We start from the raw sequence: 21,966 nt of genomic DNA, 5'->3' as shown, positions 1-21,966 counted from the left end.
TACTGGTGCATGTTTAAGAGGGAAGTTCAGCTAAGTGATTTAATGGTTACCGTAATATTATTATGCTTTTTTTGGAATGCTTTTGGGATTTAGTGTTAGTTCTGTTTTGGTATGTTGATAGGTGTTTGTTTTATTAATATCTAAAAAGTGTTAATGTTGTTGACAGTTGTAATAAAAATAGAGCAACTGCTTGTGGTGGTAACAGGAGTTTCTCGTTTTACTGCAGAAAGGAACACTTTTTGAAATGAGGAATAAGAGATGGTGTGAGCCATATTTTTGGTGTAGTTCTCCTTAAACTAGTGAGAGGTGTCATATATACAAAGGGAATGTGTATGGAATTCTAATTTAGATTTCCATGTGTGCTGTGTGTGGGTGTGTCTGCATGTTGTAAGGGGATAATCCAAAGCAGAGAACATGAAAAGCAATAAGAGGAGTCATGAGAAAATAAGCCAAGTAGGTAGGATATCTTCAGGTATTTATTCTACAAAATCCTTCCTTATGGTGTGGTAGGTGATTCAGGTGACCCCATCACATTTGATAATATAAATGAATAGATTTTGCATATACATCTGTTTTGAAGTGAAGTATAATAATATGCTGGACATGATAAAAATCAACTGGTTTTGTCCAAGCTTTTCCAGTTCAGAGACCACATTAAGGGTTTGCCATCCCCTACTCCGAAGGCCACATGAAAGTGTTTGCACACACACACTTAGCAGTGGGAGGAGCAAACAAGCAGTGCCTGCTTACTTGGCAGCGCTTTTGCTCCCTAGCATAGCGCTAGTGTAGGAGAAGCTGCTCCTCTCCATCTCCCTGGTGGGAGCACATTTGTGAAAGCCTTGCCTTCTTGCTCTGGTGGAACACTATTCTTGGAGATGAAACAAGAAGGAAAACTTCTTCCTCTTTCTTAACACTCTGGCCAGTGAACCATAAATGCTTTCTGCCCACGCCAGAACAACTGAACCAAACAGCTGAAAATTGTTTGTTTAGTTTTAGCCATTTTCATGTATTGTTAAATTTATCATGCTATTTAGTATATACAGGCAGCAGCCATCTTAAGTGTGTCCAACTGATGTGTGATTGCCAATGTGTGGGTCCTTTTGGACCTGGAAGAGGGCATGGGGGTGGGGCAGGGCAGAACATGATTATGTGTGAGCTGCCCACACGCACAGGGGCCAGGAACAGAATCGCCCCACACCCACCAGCAGTTTTACTGCAAGGTGTTGGGTAACTTAAGGGCTTATAAATGTGACATTATCTAGTAAATAGAACTATTCGGAATGCCTCCCTATTTTGATTGGTATTAAGCTCACCATTAAGTCATCTTTTTAATTAACAGGCACCTATTCCCCTTGTCTCTAGTGTATTTTAAAAAAATGTTGTAATAAGATCTACTGTCTTAAATGCTTTCTCTGAGGTGGGAGATAAAAAATTAAGTCAATTAACTATCACAGGATGCACATTTTGCATGAATATTAACTACTGGAAAGTTGCATAGATACCAACTCTTATTCTGTCTGGTTGAAACAACATCTGTTTCTATCATGAATATCTGCACATGAGAACCAAGTTTATCATATGTTGAGGTTCTTCTAAAGCTATTGTGTTGGAAACTCTGTTGATGCTCCACTTAGTCAAGCTTTCTTATATTTTTCCTGAATTGTATTGCAAAGTTGGTTATTTGGGTGGTAGAAAATATTTTAGCTGTCTAGTCTTTAGCAGTTGGGAACTATGGAGGATACTTGCTTTTGGAGAAAGGAAAAAAAAATTGCATGTTTCTAAATGGAATTCTCTGAAGGTAGTATCCTCCATTGATCCACAGATAAGTAAGTAGTGGGCTCAAAGGTCATATCAATCACATAATGGGACCAACACATGCGCTAATAGGGCTTGTGGAAGGGAATGTAAAACTCTTAGATCTTGCTAGTAAGTTCCTGAGGGACTCGCCACAGGCGGCACTACCCAAAATAGGGAATCTAAGGAGGATACTACCTTCAAAGAACTCTAGCCAAGAGGTAAGTGATCTCTCATTTTTTAATAAAAGTAACAGAAAACATGTCAATTCCTGGAAAAAAGAAAAGGTCTGTCTTGTCAGTGGTTGCCATTATACACTACAAAGGATTTATACTTGAAATTTCTAATAACATTATGGTAAATGGGATTTTTGAGAGAAATTACAAGCTTAAGATATATCCAACTGTTTATTTCTGACTCTGCAAATCAAAATAGAGATTAAATTTCGTAACTGGCAGCTATTGGGGCTTCAACCTTTTATTGCCGTGTCTGTTCGTAACTTGAAGAAATAGTTTAGTTTACTATTCTGATCTCCCATTTTGTTTTGTTTTCTTTTGCGTTATAGTATAGCTTCAGTGTTTGAAGAAACAACAAGAGCTTTGTTGTATTCCATATAAGGCCATGTAGAAGAGCAGTTTTAAAAAATTAATTGCTCAAACCTTATGAAACAATCAGTAATTTGCTGTCGGTTAAGCTAATGATTTGCAGGTTCCAAATACAAATCTGAAGAAAATGCTAAAAGGGAAAGTTTGTGCTGCTACTGTTTGTTTATAGAGAACATATTTAAGAATTGTGTTGTGGAACTCTTGCATTTGCAGTAATATTGTACAGACTTGCAGTATATTGCAATCCCATCTAGTTTCAAGATTAAGTACAGCTTACAGCTTCACACATCAGAAAAGGGTTTAGGATGAAAAATACTAAAGAATCATCTTCCTTAGCTACAGGGTAGTAGCATTGTGTAGGCATTACTGAACAGTCTAGGTTCTGTTTTGACCTTGTCCAAATCAAGCTTTCCAAAGGACTTCTTCAAAAGCATATTTCCCAAGCTGAAGTGGTGGTTTAAGATTAAAATAGGCCATTGTCTTGAAGGCACATCCTTCATCAACCATGCTGAAGCTGAGCAGGTTTGTGTCTAGTCAGATGGGAGACTTGACTAGAAACCTTACAGTTTGGGTACCATAGAAGAAAGATGCAAATAAGACTACTTATAAACTGCTTCAGTAGAAATGTCATTGTGCCAGCTCTACATAAACTGTAGACCAGCAAGGTGATAGAAGCTCACCAGTCATACTTTGTGACTTTCCAGAAAATCACGCGTGGGGGGGGTTGTGCCAAGTGCCCAGCAAAAACAGTTCCTAGTGGACCACTATTTGTAGCTGGTAGGCTGCACCACCAAGCCAGAACTAAACTAAGATGCCATATTTTGGGCACAGCACCTCATACTAGCCTCTAGCCTCTAGTATGCGTTCCACCCTACTTCTGAATCTACCCTACTTTTCAGATAGATTGATATATGTAGTCTTTGAAAGAGCACTAATTTTGCTAGCAACTTAAATTTTACAATAGGAAACCATCCTCCTTTAAATTTAAATAATCCTTTGAATTTAACTCGGTGGCTGGATTGGCTGTCTGTTGCTCCTACTTCATCCTACAGTTGGTTGTCATTCCTTAAACGTGAATTGTCTTACTGTTTGGGGGGTGTATGAGTTTTTAAGGACAGTAACTATAGTAAGGCTGATGTGTTCTAATGCTTCACATGGCAAATTAATAGTAATCAGAATTTTGTTACAAGCACCTGGAAGCATTTCTATAGAAAAGTTAGGCTGTTTGCCTATGTGTTTGCAAGAAAACAAAATTGTTAGGAAACAACAGTTCAAAGTGGTAAATTTAAAGAAGTATTGGTAATCTTCCACAAGCAGATATTGGCAGTAATGAAACTTCCATGAAAGTGGAAAGTCAGTGGATGCAGGAAAAAACAGTGCAATCCTAGACATTTCTACTCATAAGCAAAGCCACTTCCCAGGCATTATTCTCCAGTAAGTGGATATTGAGCTGCAGCCTGTTAGTTGTATGTGGTCCCTTTTATTTCAGTTCAGCTGAAGTGTAGTGAACATAGGGTTGGATGTTGCCTCCCCTGAACAGAAAACTTCCCTCTATTCTTGGAAGGCTTCTTATCCAACTAAGGAATTCTACAGGCAAAATGGGTGAGTAGGTGGTTTTTGTTGATTTTGCCCTGAATAGCAGGGTTGGGGACCCTCAGTTAGTATGAAAGGTGACTGCAGGAGGAAGGGGAAATTTGTTACATTTCTCTTCCCCCTTTTTTCTGCCATCAGTAGCATATTGAATAGAACCTTGAGTTCTGTCACCAGTGGGAGCAAACTCCAGATCAAACATCTAGGACATTATATTATCCCACTAACCTAGAAGTAAATCCTATTTAATTCAACAGTAATAGCCTTGACTAGACAGCTTCTGGCTTTTCCTGCGAATATTAATCTATCTCCTTGTCCTTGATAGTGATATGAGAAATGAAGTACTTTGGGTGATCTAGTGTCACATTGGGTTCTGCAATGGGACATCACCTCTCTCTTCTACCCATGCAATTCAAGGTCTGCTCTGAAAGCCCCACCACCACCACCAAGACTCTGAAGCAGATTTAGGGGAACACTGGGAAGGGAAGGATGCAGTCACAGACACACTTTGCTGTGAATTATTCAGTGGATGATGTTATTGATCAACATTTTCTTGGCCCCAAAGCTAACTTGCTTTGAAAGGAGCCTTTGGAGGCCAACCATGACATGGGATCTAACTACTAGAATAAATTTTAAATGGTTTGACTTTTCTATAATTTCTTCTTGACTTTCCTTGAGTCAGAACCACATTGAAAACCAACTTATGCTAGTTAATAGAGACATTTTGGTAGAAATAGTATTTATAAAATACTTTTCAATTTCATTCATATAAGGCAGAAGCATCATAGAATTGTAGAACTGTAGAGTTGGAAAGGGACCCTGAGGATCATCAAATCCAATCTCCTGTAATTATACAAATGATAGAAAAGTGTAGAAAGAAGTAAAATACACAGCAGTCAAATATTACACATATTTTTTAAAAACTGATCTGTAAAAATCCCAATAAAATTACTTTGAGCATCACTTCCTCTTTGGTAAGCACTAAAGTCATTAAATAATGCATTACCATTCATGAGTTTTTTTCATTCAAGTTTTGAAGATCCATAGGAGCATCACTTGTTTTTGTTTATATCTGTATATATATCTATATCTATAGATATGGATCTATATAATAGTATGGTTCCTTGTTGACTTGCACATCACACAGTCTACATAAATTTTACATAACCACTTTGTCAATCATTCACATGCCATTTTTTTAAATGTAAAAGATGTAACACATTCTGTTGTACTGCATATTTCTATATCTGACTAATTGCTTCCCACATAATAAGATGTTGCTGGAAAAAAATACCTCAGCCGTTTTGGTGCAGATTACTTAAGCATTCTAGTCAGCAATTGTTCCCTAAATGGCCTTATTAGCAGGTCATAGTTGTAGTTTAAAAATCTATATTTTGTACAGGTGATACGCATGCTTGCTTCAGATTGATTTATATTTTATAGAGTCAAAACTGCAGAATCTGTAATCCACTTCATAGTAATTGCCTTCTGATGCAAAGATTGTCGCTTATAACAGATTAAAAAAAAAATACTTCCTTGTACTCTGCAATATTTAGGTACAATTTTTAAAACAAACAAACAAAAAAACCAACGGTGCAGAGGAGCCAAGTAGAGTAGTTCCCCCTACCTTCCCCATTATGGTTTGAAGAACAGTCCCTTTGTAAAGAGTTCTTCTCTATCAACAATGACAGAATTGTTGTTCATGTGGAAAAGCTGGGGCTGTAAAACCTTTGTTCTGTTTGTTCTTAGTGCTTCTCTGAGCTCTCAGAAATGGGATGCATTGGAGGGATGCATTGGAGGCTTTTTGAGGACCTTCCCATATCCTTGATCTCCTCCCAAAGTGGGATCCATCAAACAACATGCTTTAGATAGTAATCTTATAAGCTGTGTACCAGCCATTTTGCAATTGGTGAGTTTTCTCTCCCATTAAGCCCCCTATTATTTATTTAGAAATCAGGGGACAGCTGTTGATCATGAGAGAAAGTGACTTTCAGAACCTTTTAAAATGTCCTTATCTGCCTTTAAATTACTCATTTTACAACATAACAAATGGTGTTACTGATTTTACCTTCACCACTGAAGGTGCTTCTTGAATTCATGAGCCCAGTCTTCTGTCAGCTTTCAAGTTCGCGTGTCTCAATATTTTTAGTTACTTTTGAATAAAAGACTCAGCTGGCATAAATAGAAACTAACAGGTCATATGCTCAGCATTTTTTGACAAGTTGTTTCATACAACTCATAATTTGCCCCCCAAATACTATTCATAGTATTGGGAAGAAGAGAGAAATGGGGAATAATGCACTGAGAAAAAATAAGAATCTCTCTTAATTTCCTATGCTAAGGACTTCCAGTTGATATGTTCAAAACATACCTATTGTGCATGCACCATTTGTGAGGTAGTCACACATGTCTCAAACCAGAAACATTACCTTATTTTATTAAGGGATTTCTGTACCACCCTTCAGCTTTCATTTTCTGAGTGGTGTGTGTATAGTGATAAACTTATTAATACAAAGATATAATCAAACCACTGAAAGCATAAAATCCTTGTAAAAACATACTAAAAGCACAGGAGAATAAAAAGGCCTTTGACTACTGGCAAAAAATGCAGGGCCATCTTTTTGGCACCAGGGAGTTTTCCTGGACCTCCAGGGACAGGACACTGCAACTGGAAATGCCTTGTCCCTTGCTGCCACTTGCCTTACCTCAAACTGTGGAGAGGCCCTTGGAGGAGGTCATTAATGTATAGTCAAATTTATACATTTTTATTACTTGGAGTGACTTACAACAATTAAAAAACTACAAAGCATATGAAACACAATGGTATGTGGGAGTAGGCATTTCTTCAGGTACCAAGACCCAAGAGTCAAGGACTGAGGCATGCTTCACTGCTGCCTACATCTAAGCATTCCATATCCTCAGAAGAGTCCACACTCTGTTTCTTAATGAGTCACAGATTTAGGGTACCAACTAGCTGGCACGAGCCAAGCTGAGCAATGACTTGTTGCATTTATTTACCATTAACAGTGGCACCTTTTTATAAGGATTTATTGAATGATCTAATCACACCCATAGGAGATACACTGCAAAACTATCTGGGACAAAATGATGCCAAAACAGTGGTTCATGCAGAATGGGAAAACTGTAATAAATCTGAAGTTTTTTGAATCGGGAAAGTTGTACCTGACTCCATTTGAGCAGATGGAATAAATTGTTCAACTGGAGAGTTTTATTCAGCACCCTCGCCCAAAATTGATTATGCATCTTGGGGCAGAAGCCAGAGGATTTACTTCACTATATTCTTGAATATCAGCTTTATTCTGATATTAGAACCTTTACTAAGGAACATGAAATATTAGAGAATTAAAAAAAAAGTTTACTACAAGGGACTAATCTATGTGACATGAAAAGTAGTCTCCTTTGTGACAAAAGCCTCCAGCCTCAGGGAAAGTGATTTGGAATCCATTTCGGACAACAGATAGAATGATTTTATGTCCTTAGAACTGAGAAATCTATCTCCCCTATTTTCAGTTTTTAGTTTTAGTAACAATTGAAACAATCTGTATTATTTGGGGTTTTGATATATTTTGCTTTTATGCAGAATTTAAATGTAGGTTATATTCTCTTTTGATATGGTGTACAGCAGTGCTTTTTTCTAGAAAAACAGGTGCTGGTACTCACTTCGAAGTTGTTACAGAAAGTGCCACACTTTTAACTATAAGAAAGAGGTGCTAGTACTGCGTACCCTTGAGTAACCCTGAAAAAAGCAATGTTCTACAGACTAATTCAGTAAATTCTACTCCATTGGGTAGCTGCCTTTGTGGTTTTAGGCTTACCAGAAAAATGAATTTCTTATTCTGCTTTCATACCTGACAGTGCACACACATTTTTCCATATATGGAGCTTTTTAATCTGTGTTGGAAAAATTGCAAACATAAGCCACCTCTCTCATATAGCCATACAATGATATAAAGTTAGGCTGTTGGCAGTTTATACACTGAAATGTGCATATTCTGTTTAATGGGACTTAATATACACCTGGCTATATGCAGAGCTGAAATCTAAGATTTCAGATTAATATGACAATACCTTTAAGAGATGACAGAACAGAATTAATACCTTTTAAAAGATGCCCTCTGCTTAATTTTGCACATGTTCCTGAAAGATCAAGGCCATCTTTAAACCGGGGGGGGGGGGGGGGTAAGGCCATGAAACTGCTGACTGTGCCACTGTGGCTTAATGTGATGTGCAAGATAACAGACTTGGATTGTTCACAAAACTTAATTCTGATGGAACCATCAATTTGTTAATAAAATGTGATGTGTTATTGATCATGATTTGACTGCTTACCTAAGGTAGAATGCAAAAGTTGTTTACCCTTGAGGTTTTTCCTCCCTAATCCAGTAGCTGCTTTTTTATTTTGTTTATGGAGATTATTTTAATATCTTAAATCACCTGTTAAATGAACTTTTGCTTGTTGCACAGTTCAACATTATCTGTCTCAGCAGCTGCTTATCTTTTCCTTCCCACTTGATTAGGAGGAAGCTTTACATGCTTTCATTCAGCCGGAGATCCTTGATGGCCCCAATCAGTACTTCTGTGAACGGTGCAAGAAGAAATGCGATGCAAGGAAGGTAATAAATGCCTTTTGACCGAACTCTGAACTAACTGGATATATATCCTTGATATTTATCATTGCCTTTATATCTTTTTTTTTTTTTTTGGCCTTATGTTTTTCAGGGCTTGCGATTTTTGCATTTTCCCTATCTGCTGACCTTGCAGCTAAAGAGATTTGACTTTGATTACACCACTATGCACAGGATAAAACTTAATGACCGTATGACATTTCCAGAAGAGCTAGACATGGGTTCATTTATCGATATTGAAGATGAGGTAACAAGCCGCATACTGGTTGTATTTTAAGAATTATCTTTATCTCTCAAATGTAGTTTTGTTGGCCTGAGTATCAAACAAAAATCATTTTGAAATCCGTTCCCAGTGTCAAGGCCTAAACATATCATTTTTCCCTTTCTGAAATTCTTGCTAAACATTAAACACTGGCTTGTTGCTGCGATACCTGGTTTTTAAAATTTTCAATCCCAGATGAAAACACCCATTAAAAATATATATCTAGGCCTGACTATGGAACCAAGTTGGTACTTTTTGCATGTTTGGTCCATCAAAGAGATTCACTGGTGGAAGAGTGATATTTACCACTCTGCCCTGCCCCCCCTCCCCCCTGCAAATGCCTTCTTGTTCTGGAAGATTCTCCCAGCCCTCTGGAGATTATTCTCAGAGGGGCTGCAAGATGGAGGGGGAAACGGCAGAAAACGCTCCCCCCCCCAACTTCTGCAACAGGCTACCTCCGCTGGCTCAGAAGCTCTTCTTTGATTACAAAGGGACACCACTGGCTGTAACCAGTGTGCTGAGCTGTCTGAATTTAAATCTGCTTTGTTCTTTACTGGAACCTTGAGGTCCACCAACAGGATCCAGATGCAAAATAGTGGCCCATGTAGGAATATAGTTTGAATAAAGGAACAGAGGAACCCTGAGCACATACAGAATAAAATTCCTGGCCTGAGTATCAGACTTGAGCTCATCATTCTTTCATGCCAAAAATCCAGATTTCTTTATTTCAGCAGGGATTTATTTTTTTTGGGGGGGGGGCAGCCTTTTAGCTGTTACTGTTACTCTTGTAAAGCAGCTAGAAACCCTTGCCAGTCTCCTGGAGAGTACAGAGTCCTCAGAGTTGATCTGCCTTCTGCTGACTCCCGTGCAAAAGGCTATTATTGTCTTGTCATGTATCTTTATCCAAGGGGGTAGAAAAATCAATGAAGTGTAGCGACATCTTAGCAGCTAACAAATTTATTATGACACAGTTCTGCGAAAGCTTACGCCATGATAAATTTGTTCATTAAGGTGTGACCACATTTATGTTACAATTGAACAGTTCAGAGGTCAGTGAACAGACAATGAAACCATGTGCAGAGGGTTCCCATGGGCATCTATAATGCCCTATTTTCCCTTGCCCCTACATGTACACATGTATGCAGGTAGTACAAGGAATGAGGATAGGCACTCAAGCCTATTTCCCCTGCCTCTGTTCATGCATATTTGGGGGTTCTTGAGTCCTTGGGAATCCACATTTGTACTTTGAACTTTGAATCCTAGTACTTGGAACTAGATTGGGTCTATGGAACTCTTTATGTTGAATCATAAGAAATCTTAAGGAATGTGTCAGATGTTTTTGTAGCATTCAAGAGTACAGCACGAGCATTACATACAAAGTTCATCAGATGTATAGGTCTTTAATATTTTCTAAACTGCTTCTGGTTACTTATTTTTAAGAAGTCTCCTCAAACAGAAAGCTGCACTGACAGTGGCGCAGAGAATGAAGGGAGTTGTCATAGTGATCAGATGAGCAATGATTTTTCAAATGATGATGGGGTTGATGAAGGAATATGTCTGGAAAGCAATAGTGCTGCTGAAAGGATTTCAAAAGCTGCCAGTGAAAAGGTACCTTGTAAAAATGGCTATGTGTGATTTGCTCCACCCAGTAATTGATCATGTTTTTAAAATGTATGCCTTATTGAGAGAGTTCTGTTATGCTATCAATGAATAATACATATTCCAGAATTTAGAATTGTAGAGGAATCTTGACTAGATCATCCAACCTCTGGTTAAAAACCTCCAAGAAAGAAGAGGCTACCACCTCCCATGAGAGTCTCTTCCATTGCTGAACAGTTCTTACTGTCAGAAGTTCTTCTGATGTTTAGTAGGAATCTCCTTTATTGTCACTTGAATCCATTGGTTTGGGTCCCAGCCTCTGGAAGAGGAGCTTCATCCTCCATGTGACAGCCTTTAGATATTTGAAGATTGCTATCATATCTCCTTCTTAAATTGTGCCCAGTACACAGTACTCCTGGTGTGGTCTGACCGAGGCAGAATAGAGCGGGACTATTGCTTCCTTTGATTGAAACTCGATATTTTTGTTTACACCAAATCCCTTCACAAGCTTACAGTGTAAAACTGACCTGTCAGATGTTGAAAATGCTGAAGGAAAACATGACTACGGCTTCATGACTGCCTAATGTTTGTAGAATAAAATGTATGATCAAATCAAAATTGTAGGGCTTGGATCAGAAGGCAGCACTAATCATGATATCTACATAAAAACATGATATACATAATGTGGAGATAGCAAAGTCATTACCCAATCTAGGAAAATTCCTTCCCGCAGATGTGACCGTTAGTTGTTTCATATAGTGAGTGCAAGGAGGAAGAACCAGCAGTATTGGCTAAAGGTTACCGGTTTGCTATGAGGATGGGGCTGCTTCCCTACATCCACTGGCAGAGGAAGAGGAGTGCGGGGGGAGCGCACCACCCCCAGCAGCACGATCCCGGTGGGGTGTCATCACAGCTGCCCCCCACGCTGGGCGCCACGCCCCCAGGATGCGCACCAGCCCCCCCCAGCCTGCTCTCCGCCCCCCCTCCGCCACTGCCTACATCAATATAAAAACTAGCTGCTGTCCAGAAAACTTGGTATACAACTGGCTGGAAGTGTGTGAAATACTAGAAATGGTTCATAAGCTGTCTTCAGCGTCAGTACCACAATCCAATGCTGTTTACTATACTAATAAATTGGTGAAGGAAGAGAAATGGTTAAAATGTTTTTAGATGGTATTATAACTATGTTGGAGGACAGGGTCATAATATGAAAATTTTCTACAATTTTTTGAAATGCGCTGTTCCAGAAGTATTCTGTTAGATACTCATAGATGTTGGTTAAACATTGAAAGTAGTTACTTAATGGTGTGGTAGCTACTAAGGAATAAATTTGAAGTATTGGTACTAACCTTTTAGTGCATGGTTGCTATAATCAAGAAAGATACAATCAAACTTGAACAAATCTTAAAAATTAATTGTAGCCTTTTTCTGAACAATATGTTTGTTTCTACCCTCTCACAGAATTCATTATTATATGAACTGTTTTCTGTCATGGTCCATTCGGGAAGTGCAGCTGGAGGCCATTACTATGCATGCATAAAATCATTCACTGATGATCAATGGTACAGCTTCAATGATCAACATGTTAGCAAGGTAAGTTAATTGTCTTATATTCAGTTTCCAGTCTCTGAGACATAGTGCCTGCTCTCATGTAACTATAATGGCAGCACCCGTAAGCTAGTGGGACATATTGACAGGCTTGGGGTAGGGGATCATGAAGACTGCAGTTCAAAAAACCATTCAAATTCCAAAGCAAATGCAGTTAATTCTCTATATTGCAGGTTGGAAAGGACTGTGGCAGACTGCCTTAAGATAGTCCTGTAGTGCAGTTTATTCCGCATACTGCAGGGTAGGGTTTGAGCGGACTTGCCACAACATTGCAGCATTTGTCTAGAGACATTAGATGGGGGTTGCGCTAAAGTGGAGAGAATAGCTTATATCAGCTCTGTAGTGTAGTTCATAATTAATATTGCAGCTTAGATATGCTACTGTAGCTGATGAAGTAATTAACAAGGAAAATTATGTGCCATCTTTTCCCCTAGATAACTCATGAAGACATTAAGAAAACTTATGGCGGAACATCTGGAAGCAGAGGATATTATTCCAGTGCTTTTGCAAGGTTAGGAAAGTTTAAATACACTATAAAACTTGTATAGTACAATTGAATTTTCTGAATTAATATAATTATATTCAGTGTTATGGATAAAAGGTTTCTCAGTATGTTCTGTTGACTACCTAGGGGTGAAATCACAGTATTTTGAGGGAGGAGACACAAATCTTCGTCTCTCCCTCAAAATACTTTGATTTCACTCCTAGGTAGTCTCTAGCCTAATCAAAGAGGTTGGGTTTTTTTATTGCTAGGTCTTGAGCTCCATTATGCTAATTGTAAAAAGTGTTTGTGTTATTAAGACTTAGATATGTTTGTACACATTTAGTTTAGATATTGTGTGCAGGTGTGGTTTTTTCCACATCCACAATAGATACTGACTCTGAAATTTTCCCAACAGCTCTACAAACGCATACATGCTTATATATAGACTGAAGGATACAACGAGGAATGCAAGTAAGTGGTGGTTTTCATAAATATAGTTTCATATTTCACAACGAATAAAACTGCAGAAGTGAGTAAAGACAACTGTCCCTTTTAAAATAAAAATTAATTCACACCCTCTCCTTTTTTTGTTTACTAAGTTTCCTAAATGTTGTACGTCAAGCTAAGTACTTTTTAAATAACACAAAACAAAAACATCACAAAACCCGTGTCTCCACTTACACAAATACTTTTAAAATGCAAGTCAGGGCATGTTGTGGTAAAATGTTAAAACAGTACAATAGATAAAATTACATAGTGAATATAAAGGTATGGTGTTTCTGCTGTTGGCCTTGAGATGGTCTTGAAGGCGCATGATGCAGCTCTGCTGCTAAGGCTAATGGGATATGTGTCAGTACTGTTTATATGATAGGCTGCCTGGAAGCAGTTATGTAAGGTGGTTTGAACTCTATTTTAGATGAAGAATAAGCAAAGTACTGAACGTTCTGAAAAAGTAGCTCATTTGAACTTTTGCCTATTTGCATTGTTAGAGTTCCTAGAAGTGACTGAATATCCAGAGCACATTAAAAGACTCGTAGAAAAAGAAAAGGAGTTGGAAGAACAAGAAAAAAGACAACGTGAAATAGAGCGCAATACTTGCAAGGTTTGTTCTGACATGTTTCATCTCAATAGAATTTGTGCTTTCACAATAGAATTTGTGGTGGGATTGTGCATGGAAATCAGTCAAGACTCAATCCCAAATTAAGACAGCCATCACCAACCTAGGGCTTTCCAGATGTTGTTGGGCTGCTACTCCCATCAGCTCCTGTGATTTTCTTCTTTTAAACTATAAAGATGATTAAGTTAGAGAGGAATATTAAGTATTATTTCTGTATTAGTTAAATTTCTATACCGCCCTTCATCTGAGAATCACAGGGCAGTTTACAATATAAAATAGGTATCATATAGTTGATAGGCAGCCATAATTTTCTTTGGAAAAATGGAGATCTAGAACAATACCAACTGTTAATGGCGAGAAAGAAAGGTGGGTATTTGTCTCTCAATAGCCTTGTTAACTCATTGTATGAGATTTAAGGCAGAAGGCAAGCAAAGAAAAGCTAAATAAGCAGCCATTTGTTGAAAATAGCAAGGATTTAGTGCTAATCCAAATATATCGTACTTTTACAATATTTTGAAGTTGGGTTTTGTGGGGATGGTTGAGCTATTATTTAATCTGTTGTCAAAAGGTTATGATCTAGATTCTTGGTGCTTTTTTCCTCTGCTTTTTCACTTCAATTCCCATTGAAATTGAATGCATGTTTCTAACTAAGCAGTGTTTTTTCATTAAAGAAGAATAAATTAATCTACAAATTCCAGTAGTTTCACAGAAATTCTTTTGTAGAGCCAAAATGAATATTTTTTTTATTTGCATGAAAATATTACAGAATTCATGAGTGTGAATAAATGCATCTCTTCAATTTGCAAGAAATGTGCACTGTTACGGGAGTTTTTAACTCTAACCAGAAGTTCCCTTTTAATGTGAAGAGATGACTTTCTGTATCCTATAGTATTTGTCTCCACAAAAGAGGTGTAATATATGCAGATCAGTTACATCAGAGGTCATTGATACCTGAATTGTCTGCATGTTCTCACCTGACGCTGTGCTAACAAATAACTGTTACACTATAGATTTCTAGGGACCTAGTTTGCCCAAGTACAGTAGGTCTAAATTTTCATTAATTGCCTTGTCTGACAATTGCCCAGTTAAGAGTTCTAGTAACCCGTAGTTTTATTAGGCTAAGAACAAGCTATATGCCTTCATGCTTTTCTTCAACTCCCCCCATTTTCCCTTTGTGAACCCACTTCTGCTCAAAATGGTTGTGCATAGAGCATATTTCTCTAAACATTGCTAGATACTACTACTGCATTTTTATAATTTCATAGATCATACCTATCAAATGTATTCAAATCTATTTGACGTAATCCTTTTGTTTATGACTATACAGATAAAATTGTTCTGTTTGCACCCTGTGAAACAAATAATGATGGAGAATAAACTAGAAGTTCACAAGGACAAGACTCTGAAGGAAGCTGTCGAGATAGCCTATAAGGTGCAGTATAATGTATTTCAGATTGTAATTTATACACTGGGTATAAATCCATGTATTCATGGTAAACCTTAACTAATTAGCTCAATCTTTATTACACAGTAACAATACTGAAAGTAGAATTTTCCTGGTCCACTTTTTAGTAGAGCTGAGGGGAATCTTGACATATCTAGACCGAGCATGCAAACACCTCTGAACGTTATATTTATTTCTCATATTTTTTTAAACTCAAGGTAGCTAGAACCAGTTGATCAAATTGTAAAACTTGAAATAATAGTTCCCTTTTACTCCCGTTTTGACTGAATGCTTGCTCAGAATTAGCAAGCAGAATTTCAAGGAATTATTCTTCATCTTTGCATTTAGATAATGGATTTAGAAGAAGCGGTTCCCCTGGATTGCTGTCGTCTTGTTAAATATGATGAGTTCCACGACTATTTGGAGCGATCATATGAAGGAGAAGAGGACACTCCAATGGGAATCTTGCTTGGAGGTGTTAAATCAACATACATGTTTGATCTACTCCTGGAAACAAGGCGACCTGACCAAGCTTTCCAGTGTTACAAACCTGGTGGTAAGTAATATTTCTTAAAGATTCCCTGTGTATCTTTAATTCCTTCAATAAACATGCTTAATTCAACTAAACTGAGGGATCTTTGAATCAGTCTTCTGAAATCATTTTATACAATTATGCTGTGTGCTTTCTCTGAAGAGATATTAATTTATCTACTAAATGGCTGCAGCTGTTGAAATGATGACCTTTCTTCTTTTCATGTAATGTGTCTTCATGTGTGATAATTTATTTTCTTATTTTGATAGAAGTCATGGTAAAAGTTCATGTTGTTGACCTAAAGCAAGAAACTGTGGTTCCTCCAATTAGTGTCCGTGCTTATTTGAACCAGACAGTTACGGAATTTAAGCATCTCATTTCAAAGGTAAATCAATTGCATCATCTTGTGTTATTGCAATATTCACTCTTGCATGGCATTTGTGTTTTATAAAGATATAGCGTGCTTTGGTCCATGGGGTCACAAAGAGTCGGACACGACTAAACGACTAAACAACAACAACAAAGATACAGCAATATCTATATTGTATAAAATGTACCCTGAAAAGAAATTATATGCAGATTATCTTTTTATAGTCAGCTTGCAAAAAACGATTAACAGTATCTTATTTCTTTTGGCCTCCTTAGACTGTACATTTGCCGGCTGAAACAATGCGGGTTGTGCTGGAACGTTGCTACAATGATTTGCGTCTCCTCGGTGTGGCTAACAAAACACTTAAAGCTGAAGGCTTTTTTAGGAGCAATAAAGTAAGATTTTATGTTAAATTAGTTTTGTCTTGGGAAGTGCTAATGTTGTTTCTTAAATCCACTGTATGTCAACATGTGTTTTTTAAAAACCTATATCTCAAATGGCATATGAAAACAAAATGAGATGGGGTGGCTTCCAAAGAATAACCATTGTCTAGATTTCAGCAGTATTGGCTAAGACCACAGACCTGTCCTGTAAGAATAACTTAATTGACAGATGCATCCTTTGTGTATTTCCATATCTGAGTGCTCGATACATAAATTCCTTATGAAACAGAATTTTTCTTCTTCATTTCATCTCTTTATTTTAGGTATTTATTGAAAGTTCAGAGTCTCAGGATCGACAACTGGCATTTACAGATTCACAGTTATGGAAACTCCTAGATCGGCATGCAAATACAATCAGACTGTACGTTTCATTACCAGAACAATCTCCTGGATCACAGTTCAGGCGAACAGTTTTACAGAAAGCCAGTGGAGACTCTGGAAATCTAGATGAAATATGTGAAAGAGTGAAAGGACCTCTAGGTAATATAAAATCAGTAGAAGCTATCCTAGAAGAAAGCACTGAAAAACTTAAAACCTTTTCTCTACAGCAGCAGCAGCAAGAAGGGGATAATGGAGACAGTAGCAAGAGCACAGAGGCAAGTGACTTTGAAAACATTGAATCTCCTTCAAATGAGGTAGACTCATCAGTATCAGCAGAAAACCGAGAACTTGAAAACCAAATACAGGTTTCTGATCCAGATAATTTCCAGTCAGAGGAGCGATCAGATTCTGATGTGAATAATGACAGGAGTACAAGTTCAGTGGACAGTGATATTCTTAGTTCCAGTCACAGTAGTGACACATTGTGCAATGTAGACAGTGCTGCTATACCCTTGGCCAATGGACTTGACTCACACAGTATAACAAGCAGTCGAAGATCCAAAGCCAACGAAGGGAAAAAAGAAACATGGGATACAGCTGAAGAGGATTCTGGAACCGACAGTGAATATGATGAAAGTGGGAAGAGCAGGGGAGAAGCACAATATATGTATTTCAAAGCGGAGCCCTACGTTGCAGAAGAAGGTTCAGGAGAGGGGCAAAAATGTATGTATGAAAGGCAAAACATATGTTTTGAAATGTACATTTTTATTATTTTACATTTGCATGCTTCCTTCCAACAAAATTTGTAAATTTACCCACACACGTATTTACAAAATGGAGAAAGATGCTCCTAGATACTCAAGAGTGATATCCAACTTTGGCTCACCAGATGTAACAGATCTTTCCTTTCCTCTTATATACTGTACAGTCCGCTGCATCCCTGTAACTTAATTTGGAGGATCTGGTCCAGGGGTCAGCAAACTTTTTCAGCAGAGGGCCGGTCCACTGTCCCTCAGACCTTGTGGGGGGCCGGACTGTATTTTGCAGGGGGGAAATGAACGAATTCCTATGCCCCACAAATAACCCAGAGATGCATTTTAAATAAAAGCACACATTCTACTCATGTACAAACACCAGGCCAGCTCCACAAATAACTTAGAGATACATTTTAAATAAAAGCACACATTCTACTTGTGTAAAAACATGGATTCCGGAATCTTCCGCGGGTCAGATTTAGAAGGCAATTGGACCGCATCCGGCCCCCGGGCCTTAGGTTGTCTACCCCTGGTCTGGTCCCTCAATCCTCTAGAGCAGATTTTGGAGGTCTGCAGAGAGCTGCAGGATATGGAGGCCCCACTTTGCAAGTGAAAATCTGTTGTGCTGACACTGCTGGATATTGCCCTTTGGAGAACATAAAAGGATGAGGTGTGGAGAATTCTCTACTGCCCAATATTTTATTGGGAACCTGCATGTTTAATCTTCATATTTTGGCACAGTATTTGCATTTGAGTGAAAATGGTAGGTGTCATTTTGTAGTTGACAGGAAATGCTGCAAATATGCCGTGCCTCTTCTGCGTGACAAAAAAGGGGGAAAGTTAGAGATTGTTCCTTTTCGGGAGGAGGGGATGACATCCTCCCCAAACTCTTGGACCTGTGTGCCTGTAATTTGGCAAACATTATTCATTTTGAAAGGGCAACTATGCCTATAAAGTTTATCTACTTCTGTCAAAAAGAAAAGTGTCAGGCTTTGTTTGTTTTTTGTTTCCTGATAGTGAATGGGGGTAGGGTTAGCAAAGCAGATATGAACATCCATTCCATTATACTTGTTGCTGAACTGGGGTTCACAGTCTGCACTTAGTGGAGAGCACTTGAAGATGATTCACTTGACACTGCTACATTACAGGAGTAGCATAGTAGATATTAGCAAGTATACATTATGCACAAAGAATTTCATTGGGTTTGTTTGTTTATTTCTTTCTTTTTTGCTTTAGGGCTGTTGATTCATGTTGATAAAAGAATTACGCTCTCTGCCTTCAAACAACACTTGGAGCCTTTTGTTGGCGTTCCATCATCTCAGTTTAAGGTCTTTCGAGTTTATGCCAGCAATCAAGAGTTTGAGAGTGTTCGGCTGAATGAGACTCTTTCATCCTTTTCAGATGACAACAAGGTTAGCAAAATCTGCTGTTAAATACTGAAATACATGTAATAAGGTCCAGAATATGGGGATTATTCAGATATTTTGCAGGCGAAGCATTTGTCTCTGTGTTGCAATATAGGGACTTAGTAGCTACATAGGAAAAACCACATTCTACAACTAGGGTAATTTATGAAACTTTGTTAAATATATATATTTCATAATTGAAACTGTATTTTCTCTTCACCTTACTTGTAGCTAGATGACTTGGAGGGGTCATCTAACCCAAATAGTATATTCCACATTTAAAAAAATATCCCTGACTTGAGTCTGTTGAACACCCTTTTTAAAGTTTCTTGCCACACCTTCCTTCACCCTCCTAAAATCTGAGACTCTAAATTTTGTGGGGTAACCATTCCCTCATGCCTGTAATATCAAAATAACAAAAATCTGTGGGCCTTCTGGTGGTTATGATTCTTGCTGTATTGACTTAAGGTGTCGACTTGACCCCTACATTGTGTGCTCTGCGCTTGGCCTCCTCCCCGCACAGTATCGGGCGGGGAGGAGCCAGCAAAGTGCAGCTGCCGGGCTCCACACTTGGCCTCCTCTTGCCCGTGCAACATCAGCAAGGAGGTGGAGCGGGTCACAGGATTTTGGGGGAGCCCAGGCCCTTTCTTGAAAAAAAAATTTGGGGGGGGGGGCTGAAGACTCCACAGCCCCCACCACTTGACACGCCTGGTATTGACTATATTCCATGTTAATGATAAGAGACAACTAACATCTAATCTTGTTTCTATTTCCCCCACCCCTAATTTAAAAGATAACAATTCGGCTTGGGAGAGCATTGAAGAAAGGTGAATACAGAGTCAAGGTTTATCAGCTCTTGGTAAATGATCCAGAGGTAAGTAAAGCTTGAAAACTCTTGTGTTTGGGCTAGCTTGTCATCTGAAAGTTGGACCATTTACAGTTTAATTATTTGAGTATGTGCATCATCATTTTATGGGAGCCACTGTGACAAAAAACAGAAATTATCTCTGGGGAAAGTTGTGCTTTTAACATATAAATTGTGGCATGAATCTGTTGTCACTTAGTTGCCACAGAGAAGGTGCAGATTATAGAAGCACAAATTCAGTGGAATGCATTATTGCATGCGATTTAGCACATTAAAAGTAATTCATTTCTATTACGTGTCATTATCATTCTAATTAGCCTCTGACTGTGCTCACATGTCATGGTGAACCATAAACCATGGCTTACTATTGCATGCTGCTGAATTGCTCTTCTTTGCTCCACTCATCCTTGAACTGGGAACAAAAAACCATATGAGCCTTGGATTACTGTGATGTATGAACCAGCACTCAAGATTTGTTTCCTAGCTACTCCCTGCACCCATGGAAGGAATGGTTGAATATGAGCATGAGGAAATACATAAAATAAACTAGTCTAGTGTTGTTTCCCCATTACTAACAATAATTGGTTAAACCATTGATGTTGACTTCGTACAACACAAGACAGTGACATGTATTTTCCTTAATCATTAAATGGACATGACACATAACAACAAACTTTTTAAAAATTGCATTGCTTTATTACTGAGTTCTGCATACCTTATAAACAGAAATCCTAAATAGTCTTTGTCACATTGGTGGTGATCATGTGTGGAAACCATGGGGTATTTTTTTCAATGCTATGGAGGCTATGGCAGCAGCCCTGTATTTTATAACTTCACCTTTTATGAGTGTGTCAGAGAGTGATTTCTCTAATAAGCTTAATAATTTTACATTTGTTTTTGCAGCCCTGCAAGTTTCTGCTAGATTCTGTTTTTGCTAAAGGAATGACTGTGCGGCAGTCAAAAGAGGAGCTACTTCCTCAGCTCAGGGAACAGTGTGGACTAGATCTGACTATTGACAGGTAAATCACACTACAGTGAAGTTTATGTGAGGTGCCTAAGCCTGAACTCAAGATGCTTACAAAAAATGGGGTACCGTTGATTTTTGCCATTTAAAGCAAAAAGTATGGGGAAATGCTACTTTTTTTTAATTACGTGTTTTAAAATTAAATCTTGAGCAAATATAGTATGACATGGGAAACCTAGTTTGCTTGTTCAGTGTTGTCATGGACACTTAACACAATGTAGCACACAATATCGGTCTTTGCATCAGACTTATTGTTTCTCATGGAACAAAAACTTTGCTCCATTTCTGCAAGTTCAAACATTATCTTAAAAAACAAAGGATTCCATATGGATATTGAAAAGTTGTATTAGCCCTCTTAGCTCAAATTGGCTAAGTGCTTGTAGTAGAACACATGACCTTTCCCTAATGTAAACAAGGCATTATTCAGATTAAATATTGTGGCCCTAATCTTGATAATGGTTTTGTTTATGGACATATGCTAACATTTCTGCAAATCTTTTTCCTGTAGATTTCGCCTGAGAAAGAAGACCTGGAAAAATCCAGGAACTGTGTTTCTGGATTATCATGTTTATGAAGAAGACATTAATATTTCAAGTAACTGGGAGGTTTTCCTAGAAATACTTGATGGTAATAAGATTGCACAGTAAAAACTATTTAGCTTAAACTGTTGGAAGCCTTTTAATTGTACCAGAATTAGCTAGCTATATTATCAGAAAATTATCGGTTTTTTAAAAACACATTTTAGTGAGACAAAGTGCAACCAATGTGTATTGATGTATTATAGTAATTCAAAAGGGACAAATGAGTGGCAGGAGCTGTATTAAATTTCTTGACTGTGTGAGTGAGATGTCTTAGCATAATCAGTTTTGAGAGATTCATATGCAGGAAAGAAGTTCAAATTAGAAACTAGATTTAAAACCTATAAATGTTATTCATGGGTATCTTTAATGAATTTGTGAATATCTGTTCTGCAAATAGTTTTTATTGAGACTACACATAATACTTAATTCTGTATCTGTGGAACTATGTGCTCAAAGTCTTTACATTATCTCAAATATTTTCTTTTAAAAATTAATGTCTATTTTTAGTGACGCTTATCCA

At 37.9% G+C, this 21,966-nt stretch overlaps 1 protein-coding gene across 3 annotated transcripts in view; it reads left to right on the top strand.

Moving 5' to 3' along the window:
• USP47 (ubiquitin specific peptidase 47) overlaps window positions 1-21,966 on the top strand; it is a 50,348-nt gene that overhangs the window by 23,560 nt on the left and 4,822 nt on the right. For 2 of the 3 annotated variants that reach the window (XM_081199163.1, XM_081199165.1), the window contains 16 exons: window positions 8,528-8,623; window positions 8,730-8,882; window positions 10,338-10,505; window positions 11,958-12,089; window positions 12,539-12,615; window positions 13,004-13,059; window positions 13,578-13,690; window positions 15,033-15,137; window positions 15,498-15,705; window positions 15,951-16,066; window positions 16,327-16,446; window positions 16,758-17,538; window positions 18,807-18,982; window positions 19,770-19,850; window positions 20,745-20,860; window positions 21,374-21,492. In XM_081199163.1, the coding sequence (XP_081055289.1) occupies window positions 8,528-8,623; window positions 8,730-8,882; window positions 10,338-10,505; window positions 11,958-12,089; window positions 12,539-12,615; window positions 13,004-13,059; window positions 13,578-13,690; window positions 15,033-15,137; window positions 15,498-15,705; window positions 15,951-16,066; window positions 16,327-16,446; window positions 16,758-17,538; window positions 18,807-18,982; window positions 19,770-19,850; window positions 20,745-20,860; window positions 21,374-21,492 (2,617 nt within the window). The remainder of the gene's footprint in view (window positions 1-8,527; window positions 8,624-8,729; window positions 8,883-10,337; window positions 10,506-11,957; window positions 12,090-12,538; window positions 12,616-13,003; window positions 13,060-13,577; window positions 13,691-15,032; window positions 15,138-15,497; window positions 15,706-15,950; window positions 16,067-16,326; window positions 16,447-16,757; window positions 17,539-18,806; window positions 18,983-19,769; window positions 19,851-20,744; window positions 20,861-21,373; window positions 21,493-21,966) is intronic. The other variant, XM_081199164.1, reaches the window with a different exon arrangement.

The sequence above is a fragment of the Podarcis bocagei genome, assembly GCF_964188305.1.
Source record: "Podarcis bocagei genome assembly, chromosome: 1".
Taxonomy (NCBI): Eukaryota; Metazoa; Chordata; class Lepidosauria; order Squamata; family Lacertidae; genus Podarcis; species Podarcis bocagei.
Note: the sequence above shows the minus strand (reverse complement) of the source record. Positions and strands in the feature narration are given on the sequence as shown.